Source organism: Heptranchias perlo, chromosome 22 (assembly GCF_035084215.1).
Source record: "Heptranchias perlo isolate sHepPer1 chromosome 22, sHepPer1.hap1, whole genome shotgun sequence".
NCBI classification, from domain to species: Eukaryota; Metazoa; Chordata; class Chondrichthyes; order Hexanchiformes; family Hexanchidae; genus Heptranchias; species Heptranchias perlo.
Genome location: NC_090346.1, coordinates 15,721,522 through 15,741,480, shown reverse-complemented (window position 1 = coordinate 15,741,480; position 19,959 = coordinate 15,721,522). Strand labels below are relative to the sequence as shown.

The 19,959-nt window shown below is 42.9% G+C and overlaps 1 protein-coding gene across 1 annotated transcript in view; it reads left to right on the top strand.

Annotated features, from left to right (window-relative positions):
* Window positions 1–12,310, top strand: part of LOC137340518 (probable helicase with zinc finger domain) — a 223,433-nt gene extending 211,123 nt beyond the window's left edge. The window contains exons 29-30 of the mRNA XM_068003017.1: window positions 7,931–8,186; window positions 10,818–12,310. Of these exons, the coding sequence (XP_067859118.1) occupies window positions 7,931–8,186; window positions 10,818–11,107 (546 nt within the window). The 3' untranslated portion in view covers window positions 11,108–12,310. The remainder of the gene's footprint in view (window positions 1–7,930; window positions 8,187–10,817) is intronic.
* The last annotated feature ends 7,649 nt before the right edge of the window (window positions 12,311–19,959 follow it).

The following is a 19,959-nucleotide window of genomic DNA, read 5'->3' as shown; positions in this document are numbered from 1 at the left end:
GTGCATATCACAAATTTTTGAAGGTGGCAGGGCAAATTGATAAGGCGGTTAAGAAAGTATATGGTATACTTAGCTTTGTAAATAGGGGCATTGAATACAAAAAGAAGGAAATTACACTAAACCTTTACAAATCACTAGTTAGGCCTCAGCTGGAGTATTGTGTACAATTCTGGGCACCACACTTTAGGAAGAATATCAAGGCCTTAGAGAGGATACAGAGGAGGTTTACCAGGATGATACCAGGGATGAGGGATTTCAGTTATGTGGAGAGATTGGAGAAGCTGGGATTGTTCTCAGATCAGAGAAGGTTAATGGGAGACCTAATAGAGGTATTCAAAATTATGAGGGGTTTTGATAGAGTAAGTAGGGAGAAACTTTCCTCTGGCAAGTGGGTCGGTAACCAAAGGTCATAGATTTAAAATAATTGGCAAAAGAACTAGAGGGGAAATGTTAAGATCTGAAATGCACTACCTGAAAGGGTGGTGCAAGCAGATTCCATAGGAACTTTCAAAAGACAATTGGACATGTACTTGAAGAGGACTAATTTGCAGGGTTATGGGGAAAAAGCTGGGGACTAAATTGGACAGCTCTTTCAAAGAACTGGTACAGGCACGACGGGCCGAATGGCCTCCTTCTGTGTTGTAAGATTCTATGATTCTTAAGAGCTTGCCATGCCACCACCCCCACCCCACACTACTTTCCAACTAACTTTGTCTGCCGAGGCCACTTTGTTGTTAGTCACTGCAAGGGCTGCAGAACTTTCCGGGGTGACTTACCCTCCTGTTTTCCTGTCCTTCCCTTACAAAGAAATATCAGACCCTTTCCCTGTCCATCTCCCTGACGGCACTGCAGAGATCTAGGAACTCAAGGGCACATACCTACGTTCTGCCACTCAGTAGGCCAGTACTTTGAATTGTCAACATACCAACCCAGTGCCCGAGATGTTAAGATAATATATCTTAAATTAAATTTTGAAAACGAAACATTGCAAAATTCTTCATTCATTGCCCATTATTTAATCCTCTGATGGCTCAGTTGCAAAATGCACAATTCGGTGTGGAACAGAACCATGTAGACTGGAAAGGTCCCAGGTATAATCCCTGGGCTACGCTGAATTAACTGATCTCAGACAGAGCAGCCATTGGTAAGCTATGCTATAGCATCCCTGAGGTAGAGTGGGGAAAAATCAGCCGCAGTTCCTGCTCTTCACAACATGTCACTGGCACTTTTTGTGTAGCACATGGGCCCCCACATTGTCTGTTTTCAGACGGGTCAGCTGCATTTGGGTTGCTACAACTGAGAAGAATTTTTCCCGCAATAGGACTGCGTCCATATTTTAGCTTGTGGACCTGATATGTATTTTTTGCCCAATGCTGAGTTCTGACTCCAAAAATTTGCGTAGAAACTTCTTATTGAGAATATGTGCAGGAAGCTGCATCTGATAACAGATGGGTACAGCTGGCATTGCCAACACCTTCCAATAGACTATGATCAAAAATTCAGGGGAGATTCCAGAAAAGGAGACACCAACAACTCAAGTAATTGATACGATACGAATGAGATGAAGGAGTTTAATACCTTTCATTGACAAACCTATAGTGTGTTCAGTTATTCTGAAATCTGCCATTGTTGGTTAGGTCACAGTTGGACTCTTATGTACAGTTCTGGGCACACCATTACAGAGTCAAGGAAAGACACAGAGAAGATTCATTAGGGTACGAAGAATGGAGTTATGAGAAAAGGCTTCAGGAATTGGGTCTTTTTTCATTTGAATAGAGAAGGTTAAGGGGGGATCTAATAAAGGTTTTCAAGATTACAGAAGATTTTGAGTAGGTAATTAGTGGACAATTTTCACTAGTTGATGAATTGATTACAAGGGGGCATAAATTCAGGATTATCACCAGAAGAACAAAGTGGGAAGTTAGAAGATTTTTTTTTTCACACATTGTTATTAGAACATGGAATATTTTACCACAAATGACTATTGAGGCAGAAGCTACGATATAATCTAAAAGGGAATTGGATAATTATTTGAACAGGAAGAATATAAAAGGTTATGGGGAAAGGGCGAGATTGTGACAAAAATGAACACTCTTGTTAAAGATTTAAAATGGTATTTTTAAAAATGTTGTCACTATGTAAAAGGTTGAAAACTAGCTTTGTTTACAACAGAAAGTTTTAGTTCATTTTGATATAATTATTGTTAAATTAGTGGTTAATGTTGGGTAGGTGCCTGAGGGAGGAGTCAAGCCAGTCAATTTAAATACAATCATCTTGTGTAGTTTGTTCAAGTATATTTTTGATAGGTTTTTTGAATTTAACAGTGATTTAAATTCACTGGATCTTGGCAACTTTTCTGAAGGTACTTATTAGCCTGTCTTTTTCAAATCATTATCTCTCTTTGAAGGTTCCAGGCAGAGTCAATCAGGCCTGATAGTTTGATAGATGGTGAGAAAAGGAAAATATCCACTATGTAAGAAAATGACTTGTATCGTAGTTTAGCATAGCAGTTGCAAACTATTTATTATTTTCTACACAGAGCCAGCTAAGCTTAAAACTACTATACAATTATATGTTGTGTTACTCCTGCAATTCACTTATTCTTCTTTTACTGTTGAATAAAATGTTTGGCAATTAAAGCCTAAGTCAAAGTCGAGCATAGTGTTACTTTGCCAGCTTCTGAAGATGAGGGGGATCATGAGAATTCACAGGATCAAACCAGTAGCTGAAATAAACTGGGGGTTCACTGTTCGTTCCTTGGGCATGAATCTAGATATCAAGGCAAGTGAAGGCACTCTGGGAGCTGAGGCTCACCTAAAAGAGAAGTCTGAAACATTGAAGCCAAAAATATTAGAAGTAAAAGAACAGTAAACAAGCTCAAAAAACGTAACCAGGATTAGATCAGATAGCTTCAGTTGAAGAGATTGTACCAGTACAGGTGCAATGGGCCGAATGAACATAAGAATTAAGAGCAGGAGTAGGCCATTCGGCCCCTCGAGCCTGCTCTGCCATTTGATATGGCTGATGGCTGATCTGATTGTGACCTCAACCATACTTTCCCGTCTACCTACTATAACTTTTGACTCCCTTGTTAATCAGGAATGTATCCAACTCAGCCTTAAAAATATTCAATGACCCTGTCTCCACCGCTCTCTGGGGAAGAGGAGTTCCACAGTCTCACGACCCTCTGAGAGAAAAAAATTCTCCTCATCTCCGTCTTAAATGGGAGACCCCTTATTTTTAATCTATGTCCCCTAGTTCTAGTCTCTTCCACAAGGGGAAACATCTCCTCAGCATCTACCCCTTCTAGTCTTCTCAGGATCTTATATATTTCAATAAGATCACCTCTCATTCTTCTAAACTCCAGTGTATACAGAACCAACTTGGCCAACCTTTCCTCATAAGATAACACCCTCATCCCAGGAATCAGTCGAGTGAACCTTCTCTGAACCGCCTCCAAAGCAATTATGTCCTTTCTTAGATAAGGAGACCAAAACTGCACACAGTATCCTGGATGTGGTCTCACCAATGCCCTTTACAACTGTAGGAAAACACTTCCACTTTTATATTCCATTCCCCTTGCAATAAATAACATCATTCCATTTGCCTTCCTAATCACTTGCCATACCTGCATACTAACTTTTTGTGATTCATGTACTAGGACACCCAGATCCCTCTGTACCTCAGAGTTCTGCAGTCTTTCTCCATTTAAATAATACACTGCTTTTCTATTCCTCCTGCCAAAGTGGACAAGTTCACATTTTCCCACATTATACTCCATCTGCCAAATTTTTGCCCACTCACTTAACCTTTCTATATCCCTTTGACTTTGGTCTCACTTGGTGCTGTAATTTCTATGATTCTATGACCTGCTCCAATTATCACCAGAGCTGAAAAGCTAGTCACGAAACAACTGGAAAAGCAGAAATGCTGGCTTTGCTGCACTGGCTGAAATTTTCTTCCCAAGAATTGGCAGCATGGTTAAACGTGTACAGAACTCAGTACAGTTTGTGGAAGGACCATGTTCTTGATCTGGTTTGAGACCCCCATAAACCAGGTGTATCAATGGTGATATAGAGAGGTGATTCCATTAGAGACACAAATGGCCAAAGACCTACGAGATGTGTGCTTCTCAGTAGCCAACAAGTAGAGCTGTAGAAAATGACTCAAGGTTTCAAATTAGTGTAATCAAGCAAAACCAAACAATTAGCTTCTATCCCCTCGGCAGCCTTCGTTCCTCTTTATTTTCAATGAATATATTAAGACCACTAGGTTTGAAGTAACAGGTAACTCTTAACAGCTCAGTATTGGGCATGCAGACAATGGTGTTCCCATCTCTTCCACCCCCTTCCCCCTAAGGAAGTTGAAGTACAAAAACTTTTGGAATCGTAGAGATCCCTTCATCAAGAATAAAGCTGACTGGTTCCAGTTAAATATCCCTGCTAAATTCAGTTTTGCTTACTGCCTGCTAGGAGTTAGATCTTTTATACAAAACCCTGGTTAGACCGCACCTGGAGTACTGTGAGCAGTTCTGGGCACCGCACCTTCGGAAGGACATATTGGCCTTGGAGGGAGTGCAACGTAGATTTACTAGAATGATACCCGGACTTCAAGGGTTAAGTTACGAGGAGAGATTACACAAATTGGGGTTGTATTCTCTGGAGTTTCGAAGGTTAAGGGGTGATCTGATCGAAGTTTATAAGATATTAAGGGGAACGGATAGGGTAGATAGAGAGAAACTATTTCCGCTGGTTGGAGATTCTAGGAGTAGGGGGTACAGTCTAAAAATTAGAGCCAGACCTTTCAGGAGCGAGATTAGAAAACATTTCTACACACAAAGGGTTGTAGAAGTTTGGAACTCTCTTCCGCAAACGGCAATTGATACTACTCAATTGCTAAATTTAAATCTGAGATAGATAGCTTTTTGGCAATCAAAGGTATTAAGGGATATGGGCCAAAGGCAGGTATATGGAGTTAGATCACAGATCAGCCATGATCTTATCAAATGGCGGAGCAGGCACGAGGGGCTGAATGGCCTACTCCTGTTCCTATGTTCCTATCTTTTGATAGTGAGATTGCCATTAAACCACAAGAAAAGAAAGGTATGAGATACTTAATTCAGATGTTTTAATGCAAGTGCTCAGATCAGCACATATCTGTACCCTCAGACAAGCCGGCTATTTATAGGCCTATTGTCTCATGAGTCTGTGTACCATTCCCTATGTCCTCAGTCTTTCTTTTGTTCTACAGGCTGCAGCTATTGGGACATTGGCAATGGTAATAAACAAGTGAAGATGTTGCATTAAATACTTAATAGAGCATTAATGGAAATATGGAATCGAGTGCTAAATTGCCATTTTGTCATTGATATTTTTCCCATTGGGAATTGAATGTGTTTGTTAAACGACACTCACCAGGCCGCAATTAGAAGTGCCAGCCACTCTGATCATGAATAATTCGCACTATAACCCACATCTCACTAGAAAGTGCTATTTGGCTGACTCCAATATAGCAAAAGTCTACTCTGGTTGATAAATGCTCTTGAAGAATGTAATGGGTTGCACAAACTAGACTTGTGTACAAAAAGACTGACTATCCGGGTGCTCACTGGGCAATGATTTGTGTGGATCAGGACACTGGCAGCTATTTCCTGACAGGGTCGCATTTATGAGGATTCAACTGGATAGTCTTGAGAGCTTTGACAACGGAGAATAAATATTTTTTTTTAAAATGCTGACCTTTATTTGAATTTAAAAGAAAAGGTTTCCTTCTGCAATGCAGCACGTCAGTCAGCTATTCTTTGAGAAGGTCAAGATATATAGCACTTAACCTTTAAAGGAGGCAATCAGCTCGATGGGCTCCATCTCAACCACCCAGACATTTTATCCCCTCAGCTTCATATGTAAGCATAGATACAAAATCACTAGTTATCATAGAGGTGACTTTGCATCAGATATCGAGCTGAGACCATTTTAAAACCTACAAGTCAAAAGAAAGTGTATCACTGCTCTCAGATATAAACACTTCTATTCTAACTGTGAAACTTCCTCCCTTCTCAGTCTACGATCTACAGGCTTCTAAAGCCCAAGCTAATCGCTGTTTCTTTATCGTCCTTTCTGCTTTTTCAGTCTTTTTCGGCATCCTGTTTTATGTGGCCTTGGCCCATTACCTGGGTTTCTGAATTTAAAAAATGGGAGGAGGCCATTCAGCCCCTCGAGCCTGTTCTGACATTCAGTTAGATCATAGCTGATCTGTATCTTAACTTAATCTACCCGCCTTGGTTCCGTAACCCTTAATACCCTGTCTAACAAAAATCTATCAATCTCAGTTTTGAAATTTTCCAATGACCCCTAGCTTCAATAGCTTTTTGGAAGTGAGGATACAGAAAGGAAATACACCTTGCATGGTGAGATTTTAAATGGAGGCGAGGAGCAGAGGCACCTTTTGTGTGCAGATACACAGGCCGTTAAAGGCAACAGAACAAATAAGTAAGGCCATAAATAGGCATACAGCATTCTTGGTTTAGTATCTAGAAGCATAGCTACAAAAGTAAGAAGGTACTTTAGACAAGACCTTATTTAGGCTACAGTTGGAATATTGTGTACTGTTTTGGGAATCCATTATAGGAAGGATATAAAAGCAATGGAAAAGTCACAGCACAGATTCATTAGGATGTTACTGGAGATGAGGGGTTACAGTCATGAAGAGAGACTGGAGACGTTATAAATTTTTTTTAGATTAGAGCGGAGACGGTGAGGGCTGATAGAGGCCATCAAGATTACGAAGGATTATGATTTTTACACAATTAACAATGATGAGGCGAATAGTAATGGATTGTTTCCACTGGTCAGCGAGACAATAACAAGAGGGCAAAATCTTAAGATAATCACAAAAAGAATTATAGGAAAGTTAGGGAAAAAAATCTTTACATTAGAGGTTGGTTCAGATTTGGAATTCTCTGCTGCAAACTGTTGTTGAAGTAAAGTTTATAAATTATTTTAAAAGGGAATTAGTTTACGATGCATTTCCTTTTCCCGTTCTATGTGTCATTCCCCAGCTGAGGACAGGTAGGTGATCTGTTCCCACAGGCCTCTGCCAGTGCTGCACTTAATCTGGTTACTGGGACTTGTAACAGCTAACTGGGGTGATTCCTCTGCTGATCACTTTCTTAAAAATATATTCACTTGTGGGGGCACCTGGCTTCGTTTGCAGCCTGGCCTGATGGTTATTAGGGAGATCGGAAATGCTGCAAGTGAAGTAGAATTCCCTGTTTAAAGGAATGATGTTATAACGTGGTTCACAGGTGTGGCTGAATTTATGCTCTGTGACTGTGGGCTCTCTGACTGTGATGTGGGCTCTGTATGTTGGACATTGGGTTTCCTGATCTAAGCATGATGTACCTGACCTGGGAGTGTTTGATGGGGTAGTGCAGAGGGATCATTCCTCTCTATCTAATCCATGCAGTCCCTGCCCTGGGAGTGTTTGATGGGACAGTGTAGAGGGAGCTTTACTCTATTTAATACACATGCACATGACCTGAAAGTGTTTAATGGCAAAACGCAGAGTAAAGCTGTCTCTAAATGCCTCAGGTTGGGTACAGCACGGGTTAGGCACAGAGTGAAGCTCCCTCTACACTGTCCCATCAAACACTCTCAGGGCAGGTACAGCATGGGTTAGATACAGAGTAAAGCTCCCTTTACACTGTCCCATCAAACACTCCCAGGGGAGGTACAGTATGGGTTATACACAGAGTAAAGCTCCCTTTAAATCTGACCATTAAATACCTGTCCTGTGCTGAAAATGGGTCTGATAAAATATTCTCTATTCCAGTACTGAGATGCTTCACATTTTACTGTATACTGAGCTGCCTTATTCAATTTTGATTTAAATTCATTTTTGATTGCATACTTTACCTTATTTCCCTTTCCAGTCTGAAGTCCGAGTGTCGGGAAGACCACTATATCAGAGGCGTTCTGCATCCAGCCCTCTGGGAACATCCTCCATGGAAAGCAGTCAGGGACCAAGTCCATACTGTAGCCCAGATCAGCAACTATCACCTGTCCCAGCCAACCAGTTGCCGGTGGGGGACCCCGATGAAGAGCTTTATAGCACCATCAGCAATTACAATGTCCAGTCCCCTGCATTAAGTCCAGAAAGAATTGTATACAATGGGCAGTTTCTAACAGGTATTTGCATTTTGCTTTGTAATCATTTTGATATTTTGAAACGATTTCTCTCCCAGTTTAATAGTGGTGAATACCCTGTTTGTTTTGGGGGAGGGAGAGCTAGTGTTGCTGCACTGTGCTGTGCATGGAATGGTAGGAGATGAGATCGGGACTAGGAAAAAGCGAAAGAGCTCATTCCTGTTTGGATTTCTTGACAGAATTGCTTTTAGGGGAATTTGCTCTGGTGCTCATTTGCATTTGATTTAACTAATAACTTTTTAATTGATCACATTTCAATTACCATTTGAAAAAACTTGGTCTATCAATTGCAGTCAGCTTGGCTAAAACAATTCCTGTTCAGAACTGCTCATAACCTGTGTTGAAGCTTCTCTGTTGTTGACATGTGAGAATCATGGGGTAGATTTTCCAGTTGGCGCTGTTCTTGTAAAACGCTTGGTATTCTCAGATCTAATTCCTTGCACTGCTTTTTTAACGCAAACTGGTTAATTCCTGCATTAAACTAGCACAGAGAGGAAATATAGTATGAGGCAATTGCGCGTTCATACAAGAACAGCAGCAACTGGAAAATCTAGGTTATAGAAACACTTAGTGTTGAATTGTTTTCAACCGTTGCGAATGGATTAGAAAATGCTTTACACGCTTATGGCAGGGACTGACCCTTATTTGATGGTAATCAACTAAGAGTCAGCTGTAGTTAATTTATCACAATCATTAGTCATTCAATATGGACATCATAGCAGTCAGTGGCCAAATCCAACCTGCCACAAACTCCTCACTATGTATTGCACAAAAAAAATGCAGGAGTGATTTCAAGTCTGGAACCTCATTCCAGGGGCTATATAGCCACAAGCTTCTCAAACTTCAGTGTTAACATGTTATGATGTCGTCCGACCTTTTGGTGAGTTGTGGTCCTCCAGTCATCCCTGAGTGCCATCATTGTACGTCAAATGAATGCTTTCATTTTGACTTCTGTTGGAAGCCAAATCAAATAATTTCATACGTGTGTGTTTGTCAGCATGCAGCGCCCATGAGCTGTTCAGGAAACTGCTTTCCAGGTCACCAGGATATGTCTGAGAATGGTGCGGAATAGCGTGTAAGCTAAACTTTGCGCCATGTGCGATTGATTTAGCTGAGTTCTAGTATTCATTCCAGCATCCTTTGGTGCAGTGTGAGGGTACATAAACTGTGTCCCAAGATAGCGACTCTGACAGCTCCTCTGACGTAGGAACAGGAGGAGGCCATTCAACCCCTCATGCCTGTTCTGCCATTCAGTTAGATCATGGCTGATCTGTATCTTAACTCCATGTACCTGCCTTAATACCCTTACCTAACAAAATCTGATCAATCTCACTTTTAGAATTTTCAATTGATCCTCAGCCTCAACAGCTTTTTCGGTCGGGGGAATGTTCCAGATTTCCACTACCCCTTGTGAAGAGGTGCTACGTGAAATCACCCCTGAATGGCCTAGCTCTAATCTTAAGGTTATGCCCCCGTGTTCTGAACTCCCCCACTAGAGGGAATAGTTTCTCTCTATTTACCCTATCAGACATAGAATTACATAGATAGAAACAGAAACAGACCATTCGGCCCAACTGGTCAATGCCAGTGTTTATGCTCCACACGAGTCTCCTCCCACTCTACTTCATTTCACCCTGTCAGCATATCATTCTATTCCTTTTTCCCTCATGTACTTATCCAGCTTCCCCTTAAATGCATCCAAGCTATCGCCTCAACTATTCCATGTGGTAGCAAGTTCCACATTCTAACCATTCTCTTCATACCCAATTTCCAACATTCCAGCAGAAGTCAATAGATGGTGATCAGGGACAGTGACCCTGGCTGGGTTTCCCCTTCCCTAACCCAGGGATGCTGAAGCGAGCTGATCCACGACTGTCAGCACCCCATGGCTGAGATGAACTGATGCAGAGCAGGGCAGGGGTTGTACCTGGAACCTTCCTATCCAGGATCTGTACCACATGGAGCATTTATGCACTGGTGCAACAGGGGGCGCCCCTCTCCCCGCCCCCCCCCCCACCCCCCGACCACACTCTTTAACGGTTACACATGATAAACCCTCTTTTCACTCCAGGCCTCTCATTGCTGTTGCTTAGGATGGTCCCAGTGCTTCCTGTCCGTTCGTCCGCCCAGTACCGGCCTTTAATCATCTTAAGTACCTCAATTATATCAACCCCTAATCTTCTCTATTCAAGGGAATACAAGTCTAGTGTATGCAACCTGTCCTCAGACTTGTAATCTGACCCCCCCCACCCCCGCAACAAAAAATAGCAATTTCTGTGTTGTGATGATGAAGCGTCCGATATGCTTTCCCTTAGAATGGTGCGACACAGGTTTGTACCATATATATGTGGTCCCCACCAGGTGAGATTCAGCTTATTCGAGGGGAGGCCAGGTAATGCTTACTCATCTCCCAGATGCGATTGCAGAACGACATTGCATAGGCCTGGGGCAGCTTAAGGGTATGGTGCGTTTTGTGGGAAGACCAAGAAGGGAAATGGAGGGAAAAATTAAATCTCTTACAGAAATACGTGTTCAACTTGATCATCTGTACAAAAATTCAGATGGAGTTGCATTTTTACATGAAATTAGCCGATTATTTATCTCCCTTATTAGGACAAGATGCTCCAGGTTTCGAGACTGAGGAGGATGCTGGTTGTAACAAAAGCAGTTCCAATGTAAGCCCTCTCACACAGCCCAACCCGCTTCAATACCAGAGTCCATCTAGGTCCATAGAAGGCAAAGGTGCTGCCTCTTATGCCAGTGTTCTTCGAGCTCCACCCAAGGCCAGATTGAAGTCGTCTTCAGAAGCAGATAGGAAACCTATTGATCCTATTTCTATATTGCAGGACCTGAGCAAGAGGTCATCCTTAAACGACAGTGGCTACTATTCTTATTTCGAATAATTGAAGTAGCAGATTATGATCACATGGTTTCATTTATGATGCACTTCTCATTGTTTTCTTTTGAGACTTTATTGCTTTCCTTTAGAATCCTTTTTTTGTAAGATATTATTGCGTGCACTTAAAGATTTCTATAGATGCTATATTGGACACGTAGAAAGGTGTCATTTGTGAAAAAGTTTCTTTTTACAAAAGCTTTTCATCTCTGCTTATTTGCACATGAACCAGATGAATTCTTTTGAAATGAGTATTGTGAGTTTTTGTGGGGTTTGTTCTATTTATTTTGTATTTTTTGGGAGGGGAAATGTTGTGGTACCAAAGTTTAATTTTTACTTTTTATTTTGCTGGTGTTGGTTTTTGTATTAAAATGAGCGTGACTTGTGACTGCAGCCCTCCTCCAGCCATAGAGGAAAGCCAAACGCACTTCTCATAATCACTCTGCCATATTCACAAAGAGCATGGTTGGTAACCTGTTGCTATTGATGTGAGAGAGAAGCCAAGCCCATTAACATTACAATAATCAGTGTTTGAGAAATCAAGAGTGACATTGCAGGAGAAACACGGAGACATTTTAACTTTTGGTTAGTTTCTGAATTTACAAACCTCCATTCTCAGTGAGCTTTGTATTTGTGTTACTGGGAGATTATGCTCGATTGAAGCTGTGATACTATCTTCCATCGTGAAGATATGACATGGCAAATGTGATGAGCTTTTAGCACTGACACTTCTGACCTTTTGCATTTTCACTTTTTTTTTTGAACTTCAACATCCAAGTTATACACTTGACATTACCCAAAGTCTGTAGTGTTTCTCAATTCTCTTTATGTAGTAATGTATTTAATATGGTATTTAAAAAAAATCCTTGACTGCGTTCAGCATTCGTGACTGTTGTAATTTTTCAGTTGCTAAGCTATGCTGTGATTTCTTAAACCGCATGGTGTCTACCTTAAGTGGTAATGATCTCCTTCCTCTGAATTTTCAGTTACTTTCCTCTGTTGCACAGAAAGCCTAATTCAAAACTGTCCCAACAGTTGTATGCTTCCAATCCACCGACAGTTCAAGCTGTTCACTTCAACAAGCTGTGCGGAAAAAAATTATTTGATTTTGTCCATTTTGATCTCGTTTTACTTTGGCGACAGTTCCCGCTATTTTTGTTATTTATTGTACATAAAACAACTAATTAAATATTTTGGTGAAAAAACAAAAGCTGCTTTGTATTTTAATTAAAAGATCTTGCAAAGAGGTATGTCAAACCTTAATATGATGGATAATTTAATGCAATTTACAGTAGAAACTTGGAAAAAAGGCAAAGCAGATTGGTGGAAGCACTCAATTAGCCTTTAATTGACCTTGGGGAAGCCACACCAATCGGATCTTGGGCCATAAAGGAACAAAGCTTCATCGCAGAATAATGCATTGTGTTTAACATGCTGTAATGCGCCTGTCTTTATAAATCAGCAAATCCTTCAACTTGCCATAAGCAAAATCACATGACATCTACTAATACGTACTTATAATCTATTCTATATTAAAATCACTTGGTGGGTCACAACATTCCTTCTCAAAATGTATGAGAAACTTCTACGTCAGGCTTCTTCTGCACAAAAATCCATTATAAAAGTATCCACAGTACCAGCAATACTAGTTACACCTGAAGGTGATTGAGGTTTCCAATGCAACTAGTTCCTCTGCTTATGAACTAAATTTATGTAATCAGCTCCCTTCATCTAGATCCAATCTTGGTTTCTCTCCGAGCATAACAAACTTGGTAGTTGACCCAAAAAATCAGGAGTAGGTGCACCTCAAATTCTGGATCTTTTAGTGTATAAATGTAGAAAATGTAGAAAAAAGACTGCTCATTCCCAAAATTAAAGTATCATTACTTTGGGTGTCCTGTTCTACCTCAAAAGAGTCTTTTGTTGACCTACCCTTGTGTCCACCAGTTCTAAATAGTTCAGGATGGTTTCTTCCAATAACTCATCCATATTGCATTATTCTAAGACCCTGCACAAAGCTTTCAACCAACTTCTGCTGCACCTCAGTCGTCGCAACTGGAATTGGAGGGGGACGTGCAGGAGGTGTTGTTCCCATGGGCCTGCTGCCCTTGTCCTTCTAGGTGGTAGAGGTCGTGGGTTTGGGAGGTGTTGTCGAAGAAGCCTTGGCGAGTTGCTGCAGTGTATCCTGTGGATGGTACACATTGCAGTCACTGTGCGCCGGTGGTGGAGGGAGTGAATGTTTAGGGTGGTGGATGGGGTGCCAATCAAGCGGGCTGCTTTGTCCTGGATGGTGTCGAGCTTCTTGAGTGTTGTTGGAGCAGCACTCATCCAGGCAAGTGGAGAGTATTCCATCACACTCCTGACCTGTACCTTGTAGATGGTGGAAAGGCTTTGGGGAATTAGGAGGTGAGTCACTCGCCGCAGAATACCCAGCCTCTGACCTGCTTTTGTAGCCACAGTATTTATGTGGCTGGTCCAGTTAAGTTTCAATGGTGACCCCCAGGATGTTGATGGTGGGGGATTCGGCAATGGTAATGTTGTTGAATGTCAAGGGGAGGTGGTTAGATTCTCTCTTGTTGGAGATGGTCATTGCCTGCCACTTGTCCGGCGCGAATGTTGCTTGTTACTTGCCACTTGTCAGCCCAAGCCTGGATGTTGTCCAGGTCTTGCTGCATGCGGGCACGGACTGCTTCATTACCTGAGGGGTTGCGAATGGAACTGAACACTGTGCAATCATCAGCGAACATTCCCATTTCTGATCTTATGATGGAGGGCAGGTCATTGATGAAGCGGCTGAAGATGGTTGGGCCTAGGACACTGCCCTGAGGAACTCCTGCAGCAATGTCCTGGGGCTGAGATGATTGACCTACAACAACCACTACCATCTTCCTTTGTACTAGATATGACTCCAGCCACTGGAGAGTTTTCCCCCTGATTCCCATTGACTTCAATTTTACTAGGACTCCTTGGTGCCACACTTGGTCAAATGCTGCCTTGATGTCAAGGGCAGTTACTCTCACCTCACCTCTGGAATTCAGCTCTTTTGTCCATGTTTGGACCAAGGCTGTAATGAGGTCTGGAGCCAAGTGGTCCTGGCGGAACCCAAACTGAGCATCGGTGAGCAGGTTATTGGTGAGTAAGTGCAGCTTGATAGCACTATCAACGACACCTTCCATCACTTTGCTGATGATTGAGAGTAGACTATGGGGCGGTAATTGGCCGGATTGGATTTGTCCTGCTTTTTGTGGACAGGACATACCTGGGCAATTTTCCACATTGTCGGGTAGAGCCAGTGTTGTAGCTGTACTGGAACAGTTTGGCTAGAAGCACAACTAGTTCTGGAGCACAGGTCTTCAGCACTACAGCCGGGATGTTGTCGAGGCCCATAGCCCTTGTTGTATCCAGTGCACTCAGCCATTTCTTGATATCACATGGAGTGAATCGAATTGGCTGAAGACTGGCTTCTGTGATGGTGGGGATATCGGGAGGAGGCCGAGATGGATCATCGACTTGGCACTTCTGGCTGAAGATGGTTGCAAATGCTTCAGCCTTGTCTTTGGCACTCACGTGCTGGACTTTGCCATCGTTGAGGGTGGGGCTGTTTACAGAGCCTCCTCCTCCTGTTAGTTGTCTAACTGTCCACCACCATTCACAACTGGATGTGGCAGGACTGTAGAGCTTTGATCTGATCCGTTGGTTGTGGAATCGCTTAGCTCTGTCTATGGCATGTTGCTTCCGCTGTTTAACATGCATGTAGTCCTGTGTTGTAGCTTCACCAAGTTGGTACCTCATTTGTAGGTACGCCTGGTGGTGCTCCTGGCATGCTCTTCTACACTCCTCATTGAACCAGGGTTGATCCCCAAGCTTGTTGGTAATGGTAGAGTGAGGAATATGCTGGGCCATGAGGTTACAGATTGTGCTGGAATACAAATCTGCTGCTGTTGACGGCCCACAGCGCCTCATGGATGCCCAGTTTTGAGCTGCTACATCTGCTCTGAATCTATACCATTTAGCACAGTGGTGGTGCCACACAACACGTTGGATGGTGTCCTTAGTGCAAAGACGGGACTTTGTCTCCATGAGGACTGTGCGGTGGTCACTCCTACCAATACCGACATGGACAGATGCATCTGCGAGAGGTAGGTTGCTGAGGACGAGGTTAAGTAGGTTTTTCCCTCGTGTTGGTTCGCTCACCACCTGCCACAGGCCCAGTCTGGCAGCTATGTCCTTCAGGACTTGGCCAGCTCGGTTAGTTGTTGTGCATCCGAGCCATTCTTGGTGATGGACATTGAAGTCCCCCACCCAGGGTACATTCTGTGCTTAGTGCTTCCTCCAAGTGGTGCTCAACATGGAGGAGTACTGATTCATCAGCTGAGGGAGGGCGGTAGGTGGTAATCAGCAGGAGCTTTCCTTGCCCATGTTTGACCTGATGCCATGAGATTTCATGCGGTCCGGAGTCAATGTTGAGGACTCCCAGGGCCACTCCCTCCTGACTGTATATCACTGTACCGTCACCTCATGGGTGGGTCTGTCCTGCCGGTGGGACAGGACATACCCAGGGATGGTGATGGAAGAGTCTGGGACGTTGGCTGAAAGGTATGATTCTGTGAGTACGGCTATGTCAGGCTGATGCTTGACTAGTCTGTGGGACAGCTCTCCCAATTTTGGCACATGTCCCCAGATGTTAGTGAGGAGGACTTTGCAGGGTCGACTGGGCTTGGTTTGCCTTTGTCAAGTCCAGTGCCTAGTGGTCCGATGCCGGGTGGTCCGTCTGGTTTTATTCTTATTGTGACTTTTCGGAGCGAGATTTTACAACTGAGTGGCTTGCTAGGGCATATCAGAGGGCGATTAAGAATCAACCACATTGCTAACATAAAAAACAATCATCACACTGATGGTCTGGTGCCTTAATGCACCTCATTGTCTCTATGCTCAAGAGCTGTTCATGAGTGTCTTACAAGTTTCATTAGCTAGGATTCCAGAGGGTATCCTTGATCTTTGTAGGTGAAATAATGGAAGCATGGTGGGTTGTCTTAAAATGAAGATATCATGACTTCTGTCCTAGCAGTGGAAATCAACCTACATGATCCTGTGCTGCTGATCATAGACAAGCTGAATGTTCAAGGAGTAATAGCCTTTGCATTTCATGAAGATGTTTTAAGGCAACATGGATACGATCAGTGATGCCCTGCCCTGGGGAATCATGCTATTTGAAAAAAGCAGAGGATCCTTTCATTGCTGTTGCCAGCTGTCCATGGGAAAAATGATGTAATTGCTTGCTCTGGCAAACAAGGCATCAGTCACCTGCTTACTGCATCTGTGGTGTAGATTGACTGTTGTTGCTGATGTGCCCTGTGACTGCCTGGAATCAATCTGAGGCCTAAAGGTTAAGTGCTGCAGTCCTTAACAGACTCGGAGGAGTTCAGGTAATAGCATGCAAAATGACTCTGCCACAGCTTCTCTTGTGAATTGCAGTCTACAAAGGCAAACTTCTTGTGACAGGTGTGCCTCTGCCTGTAGATCTGAGTTGGAGGGTAAGAATGAGTGTGACTATCTGCTCTGGTGCAATCAATCTACCCGGCATCCTTCGTTTGCTCCTCCCCCTCTTTTGAAATAACAAATATACTGGTATTCCCATTAGAAAAGCCATGGTACCTATGTAAATTGCAACAACTGCAAATGGCAACACGACGCAAAAGCCTAAATTTTCGGCTTGGATGAAAACCCAAACGAATAACGGTGCAGGCAAGCTCCCAATGGTATTACTGCCTCTGACTGTGAGATAGCCATTTGGAGTGACAGGAACGTTCATGCTGCTGCAAGGACTTAAAGGCCTACAGCACTGTAAAATCTTAAAGAAACCAATTTGGCTTGCAAGTCAATGTCTATCTGATCTGCTGGAGGGCTGAGAGCCCCCCCAAATTCTCTGATGATGCAGTTAAAATTCTTCTCTCAGAACTTAGGTAGTGAATGGTATCGCTTTGTGACAAATATGTTTTGTTTTGGCCTGGTAGCTGTCCCTTTAAATCAGGCACAGTACATGATACAATAGCCTCTAGCTGGATTGTTACACATGTTATGAAGTTTGTCGTTGTTCTGCTGGCAATAAGCTTAAGAGGAGGTCAAAAACAAAAATTCAAAAATAATCAGACTCTGCAATTGGTTCAGTTATTTTATATGACAGCCTGTTATTTTTTTGAGTGAGGCCGACAGTTATAAACTTTCAATAAATCTTGGCAAAAGGTCAAGAGCTATAAAAAGGAGCCAACTGAGAACAGTGCTTTGAGGTGAGCTGAGCTGAGTTGAATAAACTGAAATCTTCACAGAAAGGCAGGTCGATTCTGCTCACTGACACCTGGATTTTACTGCATTTCATGGCAAACAAAGGTAATTCTTGCTGTTTGCATTCTTTTTAAAGGAGAGGGAGAAACAGACGGGGCCAGGCTGTTCAAGAGGTGCAGCCTATAGCAGGTCCATCTCTTGACTTAGCTGTTATGAGATGAGGCCATCTCATGCACTCTCACCATTCAGATAGCACTAGATTAGGGCTAAGGATTTGCACTTCACACTCAGGCACCAAGGGGGAAGCACAGTGGTTAAGAAGCGTAGGCCCATACACACAATATGGGCTATGATTAAAATTATGGCTACACTGAAGTCGTTGGCTGTTCAGATATCATTCTTGGAGAGGCTTGGAAGTGACTTTGATGAGATGGTGTGGGGTAATGGCCAGCTGGAGTAGTCAAGACAAGCTGTCCTGCAAATGTACCTGTTAGTCAGGAAAAGGTTGTCCTTCACACCCTCTTCAGGTTGCTGCTGTTCCTTGGGCACGTGCAGATAAGGGCACCTCTGCCTCAGGTGTAGGGGTATGGTGGGTGGGTGGCATCTCTGATGTGGACACACAGGCCTGATGCACCTTTACTCCTCTTCTATAAAGTTAAGTTGAAGGGAAACTTATATTGGGCTTTGTGTGAAGGGTGGAAAGGAAGACAGCCCCAGAGCAATTGGCAGTGCCTTGCTCTCCCTTACTAAGTCATGTTGACAATGCTTTGCTGTTTCCTTAAATCACCCTGCCAATGCCTCGTATTTGCATTCTATACATCACCCAGGCAATGACTTGCTCTCTTCCCCTGGATCATCAAACAGTGCCATTCTGTTTGTCCACAAATCACCCAGGTAATATCTTGTTCTCTCCCTTAATCACTCTGGCAGTGCTTGGCCACCAACCCCTCCCCCAACAACTCACACGGTAATGTTCTTCGCTTGACTCTTACATCAGCCTGTCATGCAAAACTTCCCACACATCACTCTGACAATGTGCATCTCTCTCTCCCTACTTGCAATCACCTACATCTCAAACTCAGGTGATCATCCCATCAACTTTCCCTTTCCCAAACAACCTACTCTTAATACAGTAATAACATAAATAATACTTGCATTTATAAGACACCATATCACATCATAATGTTTCAATCAATTACCATTTTTAAGTAAATTTGTATGCACAGCCCTTTGAGCTTAGGCAACCCTCTCTGCCTTAGGTCTGAACTGTGGTGTCAGTTGAAAACAGGGTTGTAATACTGAGCCTTATATCCCTGCTTTCTCGAGACTTGTATTTAAATAGCACCTTTCACGACCTCAGGGCCTCCCAAAGCACTTTACAGCCAATTAAGTACTTTTTGAAGTGTGGTCATTGTTGTAATGTAGGAAACGCAACAGCCAATTTGCAAACAACAAGCTCCCACAAATAGTGATATGATAATGACCAGATAATCTGTTATAGTGATGTTGGTTGAGGGATGAATATTTGCCAGGACACGGTGGAGAACTCTCCTGCTCTTCTTCAAAATAGTGCAATGGGATCTTTTACGTCCACCCGAGGGGGGCTTGGTTTAACGTCTCACCCAGAAGACGGCACTGCCTCAGTACTGCACTGGGAGTGTTAGCCTAAGTTTTGTGCTCAAGTCTCTGGAGTGGGACTTTGAACACAGGACTTTCTGACTCAGGTGAGAGTGCTGCCCACTAAGCCACGGCTGACACTGAGAGGAGCAGCCTTTTTGCACCAATCAGGAGGAAGCCTTTAACAGTCCTCTGGGCCCAGGAAGTTTAAACAGGCAGAAGCTTCTGTACTTTTCAATCTTCTTCCTCCATATGCTGTGGGACTGTTCCTGGTAATTTGCTTGACTCGTTACTCCCCATGCAATGAAGTAGAGATGTTTTTTCACATAGAATTACACAATGTACTGCACAGAAGCAGGCCTTTCAGCCCAACAGTCCATACCGGTGTTTATGCTCCACACAAGCCTCCTCCTTCCCTACTTCATCTAACCATATCAGCATAACCTTCTATTCCTTTCTCCCTCATGTGTTTATCTGGCTTCCCCTTAAATCTATCTATGCTAGTCACCTCAACTACTCCTTGTGGTAGTGAGTTCTGCATTCTAACCATTCTCTGGGTAAAGAAGTTTCTCCTGAATTCCCTATAGGATTTATTAGTGATTATCTTATATTTATGGCCCCTAGTTCTGGTCCCCCCCCAAAAGTGGAAATATCTTCACTACGTCTACCCTATCAAACCCTTTCATTGTTTTAAAGACCTCTATCAAGTCACTGCTCAGATTTATCTTTTCTAGAAGAAAGAGCCCCAGCCTGCTCAATCTTTCCTGATAGGCATAACTGCTTAGTTCTGGTATCCTAGTAAATCTTTTTTGCACCTTCTCCAGTGCATCTATATCTTTTTTTATAATATGGAGTCCAGAACTATCCACAGTACTCCCAAGTGTGGTCTAACCAAGGTTCTATACAAGTTCTATACAACGTCTCTGCTTTTCAATTCTATCCCTCTAGAAATGAACCCTA